This window comes from Neophocaena asiaeorientalis, unplaced genomic scaffold (genome assembly GCF_003031525.2).
Source record: "Neophocaena asiaeorientalis asiaeorientalis breed wild unplaced genomic scaffold, Neophocaena_asiaeorientalis_V1.1 scaffold517, whole genome shotgun sequence".
In the NCBI taxonomy this organism is placed as follows: domain Eukaryota; kingdom Metazoa; phylum Chordata; class Mammalia; order Artiodactyla; family Phocoenidae; genus Neophocaena; species Neophocaena asiaeorientalis.
This window is the reverse complement of record NW_020172724.1, coordinates 292218-306694: the sequence shown is the minus strand read 5'-3', so window position 1 is coordinate 306694 and position 14477 is coordinate 292218. Positions and strand designations below refer to the sequence as shown.

Below are 14477 nucleotides of genomic sequence, written 5' to 3'. Positions count from 1 at the left end.
GCCCCAGTCTCCTGGCTCCTAGCCCAGGCTCCTTTCAGGGGTACCAGCTGCTTCAGTTTAGAAGACATCAAACCGAGGGGGTAGGTCTGCCCATGCTCTGGCATTCACCTTGCACTGGTCTCTGAACCTCTGTTTCCATATCAAAATAACGCAGGTACTAGACTAAACATACACCAAGGGCCGTCCTGAGACTAAGAAAAATGTGAGAACGTGGAAGGAAGCCTATCACTGGCACTTTTTCAAAGGCCACTGGCTTTAAGAAACATTACCGGAGTCTTTTTAAAAGTGTGTAGATATTCTCATTGAGCTACACTCCACCTCAGTGGATCTCTGGATGCCTCATTTGCTGGAACCTTGGGAAGCTTTGTCTGGGAGACCCCACTCTGTCCTCTTATGCCTCCTGCTATATAAGTCAGGTCCCCTGAGTGATCCATTCTCAAAGACACCAGTGGAATTGAGTTCTGAAACTGAAGTTCCAACTCAACTGGGGCATTCTGGCATCCCTGGCCCATCTCCAAGAAAGGTGTAGACAGAATGAGGATAATGTGCAGGGCTTCCTTCTGGCAGTGGAGATGGTTAATAATGGGAGGGGCACACCAGTGTGTATTTAGTGAAGACGTAGCCATGAAATAAGCAGCTGGCAGCTTTCTGGGGAAGCTGATAGAGTTTGTAATAGTCAAGCGTTATTCTTCTTCTGATTAAGTCACACTCAGCCCCCTTGATGCCAAGCCTGCTCCATGGTACACTAGTGTTACCCACCCCTAATCCGATCCATCCCATGATTCTGGCCCTTACCCAGACCAGGCATGCTTGCTTACGCTGGATGAGTAACTCCTTCCCGCAGAATGCCATCGGCTACTATTTTGGCGTTTAAGATGGTTCCTCACGTATCTGAGTTGGATCTTTTAATCCAAGCCATTAAAATTAGTTTATCCCAAGAAAGAGTTGTTCACAGGACTTGAGAAAACTTTAAAAACCAGAAAGACCATCACATCAGGAATGGTTAAGGATTTAGGTTTGTTGGCCATCTTCACACACTTGAGTGGCCAGGCCCTGTAGACACCCGTCATTAAGATTGCTGGTAGTCTAAAAACGTTCAATCCAGAGCCGCAGATGGGAAGAACGTTAGAGCCCTTCATAGCTAACTTTCCTAAATATTCTCTGTTGTCAGTGAATCTTTTAGCTCTTTGTTGTCTTCTGGAACCTTGGGCTGGACATGGCATAAAATGTCTAAAATGGACATTTATATCCCCTTGCAGCCCTTTGTCTTGCCAAATTGGGTGGCTTCAGTTCAAAACTTGGTCTAGAGTTTGTTGTCACTCAGCCTTTGCTGTCTTGAGCTCGCTGGCCTGGCTGATTAGACGCAGCTAAAATCCCGTGATACCACAAAGTGGTGATGCTTTAAGTCAGGGCCTCTCTCCTGGCCCAGGGAGGACCCTCCAACGTCTCCTCCACCATGTGTCTGAGATGACCTTTTGTTGGCCCAGCCCTGTCTGTCGTGAAGGAGCGGAAGCTGAAATACCCAAACCTCTGCTCTCTCCATTTCATCACCTTTGTCTTTGTGAGAGTTAGAGGCTGACACCTGGTTCATATGCTGGGCAAGTCACTTTACCTGCTGTGGGACGTCAGGCACATGACTTAAGGAAATTGAGGTTCAGGGAGGTTGTTTGAAAAGATACAGATAGTAGCAACACAGGGTTGTTTGAGGATCAGGTGAGAGAGACTCCAGGAGCCATAGAGCACTTCATATCTGTTACATCCTGATTTACAGATATCACATGAATCCTACCATTTAATCATTCTTAATATGGCCCAGACTCTTTACTAGGCCCTTTCCATGTATTATCTGTTTAAACAAATCCTCAAGATAACCTCATGAATCAGGTACTAGCTGCAGCCCCTCAGAGACTCTGACATTATAGCTGCAGAATTGGTACCTTGCCCAAGACTATTTGGTTATTTAGTGTCTGAGCTGAGCTACCCCAGGGCTATCAAAGTATGAATCTCACATGGTAGATTTGTAGGTGTCAAGGAACCCGACAGAGAGAATTTTAGATGAAGATCTTTTTGGCATTTCTCAAATCATGCACCGTGAACAGCCATCACTCTGCTTCCAAGGAGGGCACACCCTGCTCTCAATCTTAGAGTATTTTCAATTATATTTTCAATCACTGAAGATGTGAGAAATTCTGCTTCTCTTCTCCCAGCAATAACAGCTTTCTTCAAACTATTGCCCATGGAATTTTCAAAAGTCCTGAAAGTATTTCTGGAAAATAACATTTCCCCTTTCACCATCCATCCCTTGCACTCCTGCAGGGCCCCTAGTGATCCCTCAGATACGGGCTGGTGGGAGCAGATCTTCTAATGCAGATGCTAATTTAGAGAGGCAGCTTCTCTCCATCCATCTCTTCTAACTGCATTCAAACATTTTCAATATGTGGGCTCCTTGATAGCTTCCACTGTACGGAAAACAAAATGGAGGGAAATGATTATTGGCACAAAAGGAGGAAGCCGTAAATCTTCAAATCAGATAGAGGACAGATTGGAACAATATGGCTTCTCCAAGGTTGCCATGATAGTGTACTTAATAACTCTTCTTGGGCAAAAAGGCAGTCTGCTTTCAATCACTCTCGCTTTTTCTGAGCAAAAATACCAATTATGTTGAAGGAAGATTTTTTTTCTTCCTTTTTGATAAAGACTGCTCTCCACCTCAGAAATCATGCTGTAGCTTAAAGATATATATTTTCAATTGTCTGGAATGGTATTGGACAGCTAGCACCAAATTAGAAAAGTCAATCCTTTTTTTCTCCCCTCTCCTGCCAACATTTGTCTACTTCTTAAGAGAAGTGAAAGCTAATTAAAGGCTTAAGGGATAATATTGATTGCATTAGAATATATTTTATATGTACCCAGCACATTTTCAACTAAGAGAACCCTGTCTCTTTCTAAGGCTGAATAAATCAGCTGGCTGAATCTTTGATTCAAGGGTAAGAGGGTGGACTCATCTCCTTCCCCTCTGCTTCCCACACATCTGTCCTGGAGATGAATGAGCTCAGAGGAGGAAAAGGGAATGCTGGCAGATGTTCATTCAGTTCTTTGCGTACAGGATAGGAAGGTTGAATGTTCTGGCATTTCCCTGGACCTATCATTGATTTGAGTCTAGCTCTGAATGATAACCAGGCTTATGCTGGTATAGAACTTTGAGCTCTGCAATGCCTGGTGCAGGCGGCTGGATGGGTAGTATTAACCTCTCAGCTCCCTCTTCAATTGAGTGGGGATAAGTAGCTTGCCCAGGATCACACACATCTTTGGTGGCAGAGCAGGGAATGAAATCTGGCTTACTTTCGGGAAGAGTTCCAGTCACATATCTGTCCTGCAGAGGTGCCCATACATCGGATTCATGCTGGCCTTGTTCTCCATGACGGAAGTTTGTAAGCAGAAAGCATTAGAATTGCCCCCCAAAAGCCCCACTGTCATTTGTGGAGAGATCAGATATCAGGAGGGAGATTCAACCACTTTCTGAACATACTTGGCCAGTTCAGAACCAGAAGTCTTATTCAGAACATGCATCCTCGCCTGCAGCCTGTTGTCCCATAAATGCACGTTCGCCACAGGAAGCAGTTTAAGATACGACCTGATGAAAATGTTTATGGTCCAGTTGTTCAACTTACGTCGTGTATTCTGACATAAATACTGTGTGTTTCAGAAGGAACTTAGTCATACGGGTTTGGGGGCATAAAATTTGAATCAGTGGCCAAGGGACCTCCCTTAACCTAGTAGGTACTGGCTTGAGAACAAAGTGATTATATTAAAACGTCTCTTCCGAGGGAGCCCATTGACATTCCACAATCCCCCCTCCAAGGGCCTCCACTTGCCCGATCGCTAAGTGCAGCCCCGTAACGATAACAGTCCGTGATGGTGATATTATGAACTGCATCATGCATATTATTGATTTACTCTTTGTTCTGCATCATTATCCTTTCACCAATGAGTTTACTGCATTATTCTCGCACACTTAGTCAAGCACCAAATTACACCGAAAAGGGCAGGCTCTTGTAATGGCACCTAATGGAACATCGCATAAGCAATCATCGCTGCCTTCTCTTAGGAGCCGCCTCCAGCCAATGAGCTTTTCTGCCTTATTGGAATGTGCACAGAGCAATTATGAAGTGCAAGGGGCCTGGCCATTCTAAATTTCCCCGCAAAATTACCGTGCTTCATGTTCACCACCTGCCCGTGCCTCACAGCCCAGCCAGGCAGTCAGCCTCTGTCACTGTCAGCCTGAGGGGCACAGGGATCTGGGCTGAGCCTTTTGCTACAGTCTCTTTAGTAGAAGCCAGCAGGTTTTATCTCCACAGTCAGTCACGGGGCTAACTCTTGCACCAAAGAGCTTCCTCCTGGCTAAGCATCATATGTAATAAGTATAAGTGGCCATAGTATAGCCCAGTGTCAAAGTCAGATTGGTCCAGGAGCCCAAAGATGTTGGGGAGACTGTTCTTCCTTCCATGGGCTCATCTCCTCAGGGGGAGTTACCATCTCCAGAAACAGAAGTCCAAACCACCCCGAAATAAAGGCAGACAGTTCTGTCTTCATCATCCCTTTCTAGCTCTTCTCCCCATCCTGAGGTAAATTCCTTTGTTTCTCATAGAAATCCCAGGCACCCTAAGGAAGCAGCTGCCTGGGGATGCACAGCCTGCCTGCGGCACGATCTCAGAGTCCATAGGTGTCCCCTCCCCATTTAGCCCTGAGTAATGCTCACTTACTGTAAAGTGTTACATGCCCCCGTTGTCAGAGGAGTTATGGCGGAAAAGTGCAAAATTTCCTTTTTAGTGCTTACGGCCAGCGGAGCCCATAACGCGTCAAGCCGCACATTAGCCACCCTGATAAAAGTCCGCTTTCTTACACACAAAGTCATCATTTCAACAAGATTTGTTATCTCATTACCTGATAAGCTCTATGTCATAAACCAAGACTCATTCGGTAAATCTCCCGGGAGGACGCTTTGTGGGCAGAAAGGGAGAGATATGAATCTGCAAGGGACTTGATAATGCAGCGTTTAAGCTCAAGCATAATGTCACTTATTGTTAAATGCATAAAACCACTTGGCCGAACGGCTGGGCTTTTAATAGGATTTTGTGCAGCATCAGGTGAGAAGCCATATGGTCTTCTGTCAAAGAGCCTCTGAGCACCTTCCAGCCCCGCTGCTTTGCCTCACTGCCCTCTGGGGAGGGGAGCTGGGCTTTACTGAGCCTCCTCGGGGGGAGACGAGTGCTTCCCTGCGGCTGTGCGCTTCTTCTGTCTGGCCGCGGGTGGGTGCCGGGGCATCGCTGGGCTGGCCTCATCTAACTGGCCTCTCCCATGCAGGCACATTGTGGTCTGTGGACACATCACGCTGGAGAGCGTTTCCAACTTCCTGAAGGACTTTCTACACAAGGACCGGGATGATGTCAACGTGGAGATTGTCTTTCTTCACAAGTAAGAGGCCCCTGCTGTTTCTAGACCCTCCACCCAACCAGGCACCTCTAGGGGGACTCCTCAAGTGTCTGGAGGAGGGGTGATGTGAGGGCGGCATTCGGGGGGCAGGGCAGAGTTGAATCGGCCACGATCCCTGCTGGGCTCATTGGAGAGGGTGTTCTGAAACCGATGGAAAGGAAGCAACGCACTCGTTCAATGACTAAGAGCAGTATCTGTCTCTGTGGAAGCAACTCTGGCAAGTAACAGTGGGGTTCATCATGGGTCAAACACGTCAGTACTGTCCCCTCAGCTGTCTGGATCTGTGTGATCCAGGTGTGTCCACAGTGTCTGGTGTGGATGATTAGCTGTATGGTGTAGATTCTTTATGAGTGCAGGACTGACATAGTGACCAAGCAAGACAGAGACGTAAGAGGAAGCAGGGTACAGGGTAATAGCAACAGTAACGACAACAACTGTCGTTCCTAGGAACCTTCGGTGTAGGACACAGTGCTGGTCACCACAGCCTCTCCTGAAATCAACAGAGGGAGTAAGAGTACATGCTTGACTCAGAGTTCAGTCTGAATCCTGACTCAACCAAGTACTGAACAAGTTCACCTCCCTGGGCCTCAGTTTCCACATCCATAAGATGGGGAGATCACAACGGTTTCTTGGGCTATTTTGAGAATGAAAAGAAGTAATCCATTCCAAGTATACGGAGCAGAATCAGGCACACAGTAAGTGCTCAATAAATGTTAGCTGTTATCATGAGAGAGAAAATACATTAGGCTGCCCAACGTACTTAGGAGGTAGGTCTTATCAAGTTTGTTTTACAGGTGAGGAAAGCAAGTTCTTTGCCTGATCCCCTTTTAGGTAAAAGGTAGTCCATAACAGGGATGGAGAGTTGGGGGACACAGGCATGTTGACGTGGGTGGCACCCTCTTCTTTTATGGAGATGGGGCTATCAAGGGGGCCAGTCTTAGCCCCATGTTGCCAAGGGACAAAGCTCACATGTTGGTGTCGGCTCCATGTGGGGTTGACCAGCCAGGACTCAGTCCTGCTCTGAGATCCCACTGAGGTTGACTTTCCTATAGCTGTCCGGTGCATCTCCTTCCTTTCGGCATTTGTGAATATGAAACTGACCACGTCTGAGCACCAGCATTTTTCTTCTTAGCACTGACTTATCCAAGTTCTGAAAAGACCAGCCAGGCCACGGGCCCAGGAGCAGAACCCACAGATCCGATGAACTGCTTAGCCACCGACGGCCAGCTGTGGGGCCCATCCTCTGCTGAGCATTTGGAAGGTTCAAGCATTTGTGTAGGTTCTGCCCTCATCGTGGTTTGGCATGTCAAGATGAGCACATGTGCAGCGGGTGGAGCACAACACGGATCCTCTAGTAACGGACTGGTGTCAGTTTAATCAAGCGGCAGAATCACACGGGGCATCTGTATCGGGGAGAGACCACCACTCCTTGTATTTCCAGGGCAGGCAGGCTTCCTGAAGGAGGACTGACTTGTCATGGATCTGGAGGACTGGTTGGATTTGCACAGGCAGCTGCTTTTCTCTCACCCACTGCCTTAGTCTGAATCAACAGGCTGGCTGTTACTGCTTCAATTGCTAGGACCCCAGCATCTATCAGTGTCAGCCCTGTCGTCCATGGCCCAGTTAATTAACCTCTCAAAGCTCTGGGTTAATAACATACCTTCCTGTAGAGTTGTTTTTGAGGTTTAAATGAGTTAATACTTGTCAAGTGCTTAGGATGGTAGCTGCCACATAGTAAATGCTCAAGAACATTGGCGGTTGTCATCATTACTGAGTACTACATAAATGTTAGGCAAGGGTCGATTAACTCAGTCCTTGGCACCTAGTAGGTTCTTGGCACCTAGGAGGCACAGTAGCTAACAGAGAGTAGGTACTTTTCGTCTCTGCAGAAATAATAAATGAATGAACAGGTCAGCCGGTGTTCTGATCCTTGCCCTGCAATGGGAAAGGTGGCTGTGTAGCTCAGCACCAAGAATGATGCATAGCATACACATGCCGAATCAGGAGCGATACCGAGAGCGGATTAGCTCTGTGTATGGCTGCTCAGAAGTGACGTTGTTTTGATCCAGGCCCTGGGGAGTGAAAAGTCCATGAGGTGGAGGAGCAGGGAACAGGCTTTTGAGGGCAGGAGCAGCAGGAGGCTCTGCCAGGAGGACTTTTGGCTAATCCCTGATGTCACAGCCTCAGTTTCTCCATTCATAGAATAGGGATTCCATTCATCGTGAAGTTGAAGACATTTTGCCCCATAGGCCTCACACTCTGTAAAGGTTATGAACCTCTCCATTTTAACTTCGTACTGGTTTTGGTTTTCAGTTGGGCTGGGGTTTTACTTCTCTTGAGTGTGAGCCTCTTATTTATGGCCAGAAAGGGGGCTGCTTTGAAGGTGAAAACCTTTTTCCCATGTCTCTCTCTGTGAAAATTGGAGGGAAGGGAGGTCATGGAGGCTGAATACCTGAGTCTGTTATATTAATGGCTGCTTTTTTCTCTCCCTGCCCAGCATTTCCCCTAACCTGGAGCTTGAAGCTCTGTTCAAACGACATTTTACTCAGGTGGAATTTTATCAGGGTTCAGTCCTCAATCCACACGATCTTGCGAGAGTCAAGGTAAGAAGGAAGAAGTGACTTCTGCTTTTACTCCATTTGGGGGGGTGTGACTCTGTGGTGAAGGGACATGCGTCCCGGGGTGGCCAAGAGTCACCTCCATACCCCTAATGAGATAAATCAGATACTACCAACCTTGGTATCACCCTTGCACTGGTCCCAGGACTTTGTTCTGCCGGCACATGGTGGACCACCTGTAAGCATTCCACATGTGGACTTGTTGTACATAACATGCTAGACATCGCTTGTTGCCTCAATATTAGCACTGCTAAAGGAAGTAGACCAGTTGTATGGACTCAATATATAACATAACGATCAAGTAATTCCCATTTTGAATACTTAAATTGGACTCAGTGTAGCTCTGAAATCTGTTATTTACGTCAGAAAGAAACATTAAGGATACACTATAAAATAAAGTCTATCCAAGCCGTAACACATTTTGAGCTTCCTTTTTTCCCCACCAAGGACTAAAGGTGCAAAACTAAACACTCAGGTATCTGATAGCACTTGGTAATGGGCTAATCTTTCTTTCTAGAACCTACTAAGTTAGAACCTTCTTATAAAGCACACCTAAGGCTTATAAGGGAAAGGGATACAGCAGAATGACATCTGCTACTTTACCCATTTCACACAGATTTTGTAAGCACGTTCAATATTTGCACGCCAGTGGAGATAGATTAATATTTTGAATCCACTGACATCTAAATGCTTACTGTGGTCACCACATAATGCAGTAAATAATGTAATTGGCAAATGTGAGTAAGCCAAAAGGATTTGGGTAAATTCTTTACTTTATGAAAGAAGGAAAGCTAGAGACAATTTGTGACATACCATGGAGGAAACCATGGCTTCCCACCAAATGCAAGAATGGTCTGTTATAAGTACAACATACCAAGTAGGACACACCTCAGCCAGAATGGGAATTCTTATGCTTACAGAGTCCTGTTAATATTATCCAGACCTGATCCGAGTTATGTCTAATGTGGAATCTTACGGGAACTTGGGGAAAATAGTTATTGTCCGTGGACCTGATTTAGATGCAAGCAATTCTTTGCACAGCTCCTCATCCCCTCAAAGGAATAAGTCTCTGTTGGCACATGTTTCGATAAGGCAGTAGGTTGTATTTCAAGGTCATCTGTAACATCATTTCATACACGTAGATTCGTTGTCTTTTGAATATCTGAATGCTAATTGGATACTAAACAGTACTGAGCTGTTGTCTGAGTTAGGGCTCTCATTTCCTCTTATTTCACGGTTAAGATGTGAAAAAAGGTTAGGTGAAGGACTTTGGACTCTAAATTTCTGAATCCCCAGTGACTCAGTTAACTTGGTAGCCTGAGAGAAGAGGTTTAGCCCCCCTCACGCCATTTCCTGACTGGAAAAGTTAGGGTGATGGTGCAGATGGTGGGGAAAGGAGGTGGAGAGGGGATCGAAAGGCTTAATTAATTGTTATCTCAAGAAATCCAGAAAGCTTACGTGTAAAAGGCTATGCAGAATGAGAAGTGTAGTTACCAAGGTACACATTGTCCCCTCCAACAGCAACAAGATGAAATGTTTATATCATAACAAGAACTTGCAACCTACACTTTTGACAAAAACTGTAATCTCTCAGAATTACTGCTTTTTTCTTTTCTGGCAAAGCACCAGGTTCCCCCAGAGCCATCAACAGAGAGAGACTGCAACCAAGCATGGCTATTTATATGTTTGTGTTCTGTGATTTTCCTTTTGGTGTCTTAGATAGAGTCAGCAGATGCGTGCCTAATCCTTGCCAATAAGTACTGCGCAGACCCCGACGCTGAAGATGCCTCCAACATCATGAGGTAAGCTCGGGGAGGCGGGAAGGCTCTGGGCTGGGTACTGTCTGGCCACTCACTCTCCTGTTGGGTCCTCTGCAGAGCACTGTCCCTGTGGGACCTTCTTTCCTCATTAGCCACCCTACAACTAGCCATCTGCATAGGCCTAAGGCAGGGTGGGGACCTGAGGCTGTGGTGGGTACAGAGGGTAATGACACAAGGCCTCATTAACTGAAAGCTCATCCTTAAAAGATAGGAGCTCTGGGCTTCCCTGGTGGCGCAGTGGTTGAGAGTCCGCCTGCCGATGCAGGGGACGCGGGTTCGTGCCCCGGTCCAGGAGGATCTCACATGCCGCGGAGCGGCTGGGCCCGTGAGCCATGGCCGCTGAGCCTGCGCGTCCGGAGCCTGTGCTCCGCAACGGTAGAGGCCACAACAGTGAGAGGCCCGCGTACCGCAAAGAAAAAAAAAAGATAGGGGCTCTGGGACTCACAGCCAGTCTTGGGGTGGAGGACTAGCGAAGGAAAGATAGATTTCATTGGGAGCAGGCCTGAACTAAGGTACCATGTTCCCTGAGGGGGAGTGGGCCTGAGAAATCTGAACTGTAAACGATTTCGCTCCCGGGAGACAGTTTGGAATAGCTGGAGATGTTCTTGTTTGTCATAGTTAGGGGACAGTGCTGCTCATGTCTGCTGGGTAGAGGCCGGAGTTACTGCTCAACATCCTACGGTACACAGGACTGCCCCCCACAGCAGAGAATTAGCCGGCCCCGAATGTCAATAGTGCCAAGGTTGAGGAGCCCCAGGTTAGAGCTTTCCGAGTGTGTCTGTAGCACACGTAGATGAATATTTCCAACAAAGGGGATTGTTAACCAATCAGCTTGTTTCGACCAGTTTCCCCAAATGAAATAGTCTGTTTTTGTTTTAATTACTTTATTTATTTATTTTTGGCTGCGTTGGGTCTTCATTGCTGCGCGCGGCCTTTCTCTAGTTGCAGCGAGCAGGGGCTATTCTTCGTTGCGGTGTGCGGGCTTCTCATTGCAGTGGCTTCTCTTGTCACGGAGCACGGGCTCTAGGTGCGTGGGCTCAGTAGTTGTGGCGCGCGGGCTCAGTTACTCCGCGGCATGTGGGATCTTCCCGGACCAGGGTTCGAACCCGTGTCCCCTGCCTTGGCAGGCAGATTCCCAACCACTGTACCACCAGGGAAGTCCCCTGAAATAGTTTTCTTCCCTGAATGCCTCCTCAGTGCTTTGAATACTAATACAAATTTCTAAGATAATGTTCTAGAGAGACTTTCTCAAACCTATTTGAGTACAGGCCCCCTCCCCCTCCTTTTTTTTTTTTTTAATTTTTTTTTTACAGAACATCTCCTGGCAGGGCTGGGGGAGGTGGGGGGTCGCTCTTTGGAAAACACTGCCCAGCGCCTTTCTCGTAAACGCGCAGGGCCCACCTGAGGCCGTTCTCTGGCCAACTCCTGCTGCTTATTCTGTTCTTATTTCAGGAGAAAACTGTTCCATTTTTGTTCTTTGTATAGACCCATATTCCAGACATCTTGGGACTATGAAATGACTACAAAGTTAAGATATTTTGCTCCACTTAGTGAAAACCCTTTTGGATTCTTCTCTCCTGCAGCATAAATTGCAGGAGGAAGAGGTAATAAAGAGAACCTTCTGGAGAAAAGATGAACCAAGAGGAAACATTTCACTCCCACTAGATTCCCAGGAACTCTTGCCTAACTGCAAACAGCTATCTATGCTTTGGGTCTAGACCAAGACTCCCCTCTCCCTACAGCTTGGTTTACTGTGTCCTGTGAATCTACCTGAGACAGAGGGTAGGGAAGTTGCCTTTGCACCATTACAATGCTCGCATCTCCTTCGCTTTGCTTTCGCTCAGTGGCCCCAGGTGACATGAGCTTTCCCGTCAGTGAGGGGGCAGAATTCCTCTGAAGCACATCCTCCACTCAGCACCTGGTCCTTGCGTCTGGCAAGCAACATCTGGCACAATGTTCTCTCCCTACTCACTTTTCTTCAGCAGTATGCCTAGTGCAGTCATCTTAAGAGAGTTGATGCATGGACTCCTGTAAGCACTGGGCTTGCCAGGCCGCAGGGAGTTGGTGGAATGGGGACCTGCTTCCACACCTGAGCCTGTCCCCTAACTAGTCACAGCCCCAGCTTAGGGTGCATCAGTTGGCCCTTTCCTTGAACTAGGATTTGTGTCCTTCACGTTTTTTCGTGTCATTTGAAGTGACAAAAATGTAGGTTTTCGGGAACATTATTTTCAAAATTTCAAATGGAAAACCAAAAGAAGAGGAAGCTTAGTGTTTTACCCCACAGAGAAATTTAGGGCTGGCGCTGCCTTTTTTTTTTTAAGTGAATAGTTGAAATGATAATAGCTTTGAGGTGGGCATTTCTCTTAATCACAATATTTTACTTAAGCCCTGACTACAATAGGGTTAATATGAAGACATACAGGGTATCTGGGTGATTGGCATGATGCCACGGCATAAAAATGACTGAAAAAGGTAGTAGCAGAAATGTGATTCAGCCATTCGTTAACGGAATCAGAACTAAGGCCCAGGGAGCAAAAGGAAATGGGAAGCTCAGGGTTAAAAGAAGGGATCTGTCTTTCCCTTATTTGTATAATCCTCCTTTCCCCTTAGTTTAATGAGACCAATCTGCCCGTTTTGAAATTAAAATGTCAAAGAGCCATTTGAAATGAGCTAATGCAGAAAACTGGCTGATGCTGTGAACTGAATTCCAAGGGCTGACAGAGGCTCAAAGTCCTTGAATTACAAGCATGGGCCAACACAACACTTTTTCAAAAATAAAATGAAATCCTTCAAGTGCAAAAGCCCAAAAGGGTGAATTTGTGCAGGGAGAGGCTTCCGCGTGATCCATTTCCTAAATTCCCAAGTGGCAGCTTTTCAGACAAAACTGCTCCCCGTCTGCCTCCTCTCCATCTTTGCACGAAAAGGGATGAAGCATAGGGCAATTCCTGGTGGGAAGTTGTGGGGTGGTCATGACCAGTGCACTCGCATTTCCGATGAGGCTTAGGAGGTGGGCCTTTCTGTGGAATCCCAGTCTTTAGCCTTCCTTGTCACAGAAGGAAATGTACAATGTCATCTCTGACAGAGTGGGTAATGACAAAAACCATAACTTGCATGTGGAGAGAGCTTTTAATGTTTTCAAAGCATTTTCACATCTGGTTTTTCATGTGCTGCTCATACCAAGCCTGTGAAATACATAAAGCAGGTACCGTTGCCCCCAGTGTCCAGATGAGGAAACAGTCACGGAGAGTCCAGGGATTTCCTGAGGGTCACTCAGTTTGTTAGTGCAGCAGCTGGGACTGGAATGCAGGTGTTTCTGTTCCTCTGCTCCCGGCCCCTCCCCTTGCAGCACAGTGAGTGTTGTGGGGAACAGGAGGGAGGGTTAGAGTAGTAGGGGCTGGCGGTGGTTAATACTAAGTAGGGACTGAGAGCAGTTTGGGGGAATTTTCCACCAGCCCATGACCTCCCCGAGGCCTTGACACTTAACTGTAACCGGCATCAAAGTCATTGCTTAGATGCTGTTAGCTATCACAGGCTGAGTCATGTGATACGATAGGCCCATCCTAAGAGCCCTGCTCAGAAATCATTTGTGTGACAGTGGCCATGTGTGCGTGACAGTTAGAATCATTTGTCAGGCTGCTTGTATGATTTGTCACGTTGTCTCATGTTGTTAACTTGGAGAATTGGACTCAGAGCAAATCGTTTCCGGGCTCCTCCCTGGGGTATGTGAGATGGCAAACCTCTGTTGGCCCCGTGAGTTGAGCTTGTTTTATTTAGAGGCCCATGTGGGCAATAAGCCCGTGACCGCTGCTCCAGAACCCCCATGCCCGGTACACACATGCCATCACCGAGACACCACGGGACCTCTCTCTTCTTTTATGCCTAGGACATGGCCTGTGGCCCTTCTGTGATTTCCTTTTCGCACGACCACGGGGTATGGCAGTTGGAAACACAGTGTAACTTGGCCCGGTGGCTGCAACCTCTCTGAAGGTCCAGGCTGCTGGCCCTACATTCACTCCATTTGGATGTAATCAAATTAATCTTCCCCTCAGACTCCAAGGGTGCGGCACACCCTGGCTCAGCTTTTGTTCTTTTCCTTTTCAGAGTCATCTCCATAAAGAACTACCACCCGAAGATAAGAATAATCACGCAGATGCTGCAGTATCATAACAAGGTAGGGCGGCGAGAGCCTGTCGCAGGCTCAGTGAGCACACGGGGTCCAGGCTCTTCCCTTCCCGGACAGCCACACACGCGTGTGCGTACACGCACGAGCACACACACCAATGCAATCCAAAGGCCTGGGTAAAGAGGAGTGGTGGGTAAAAACCTCCCCGGGGACATTTCTTCAGTCCAGACACCTCGTTTGCAGTTGGGCGCTGGAGGGAAACTCCTTCACGTATTGACTCATTCATTCAGGAAGCATCTGTTGGTTCCCTAGGTTCAGAAATACTGATGTGTCTTTAGATCCCATTCCAACAACTTCGAATTCTTATGGGCCACACTCATTTCCTCCATGGGTATTTATTGAGTACTACTGTGTGGTCAACAG

The 14477-nt window shown here is 47.1% G+C and overlaps 1 protein-coding gene across 3 annotated transcripts in view; it reads left to right on the top strand.

Moving 5' to 3' along the window:
• Nucleotides 1-14477, top strand: part of KCNMA1 (potassium calcium-activated channel subfamily M alpha 1) — a 731098-nt gene that overhangs the window by 518898 nt on the left and 197723 nt on the right. For all 3 annotated transcript variants that reach the window (XM_024740254.1, XM_024740255.1, XM_024740253.1), the window contains exons 10-13: nt 5365-5475; nt 7991-8096; nt 9831-9913; nt 14033-14102. In XM_024740254.1, coding sequence (XP_024596022.1) covers nt 5365-5475; nt 7991-8096; nt 9831-9913; nt 14033-14102 — 370 coding nt within the window. The remainder of the gene's footprint in view (nt 1-5364; nt 5476-7990; nt 8097-9830; nt 9914-14032; nt 14103-14477) is intronic.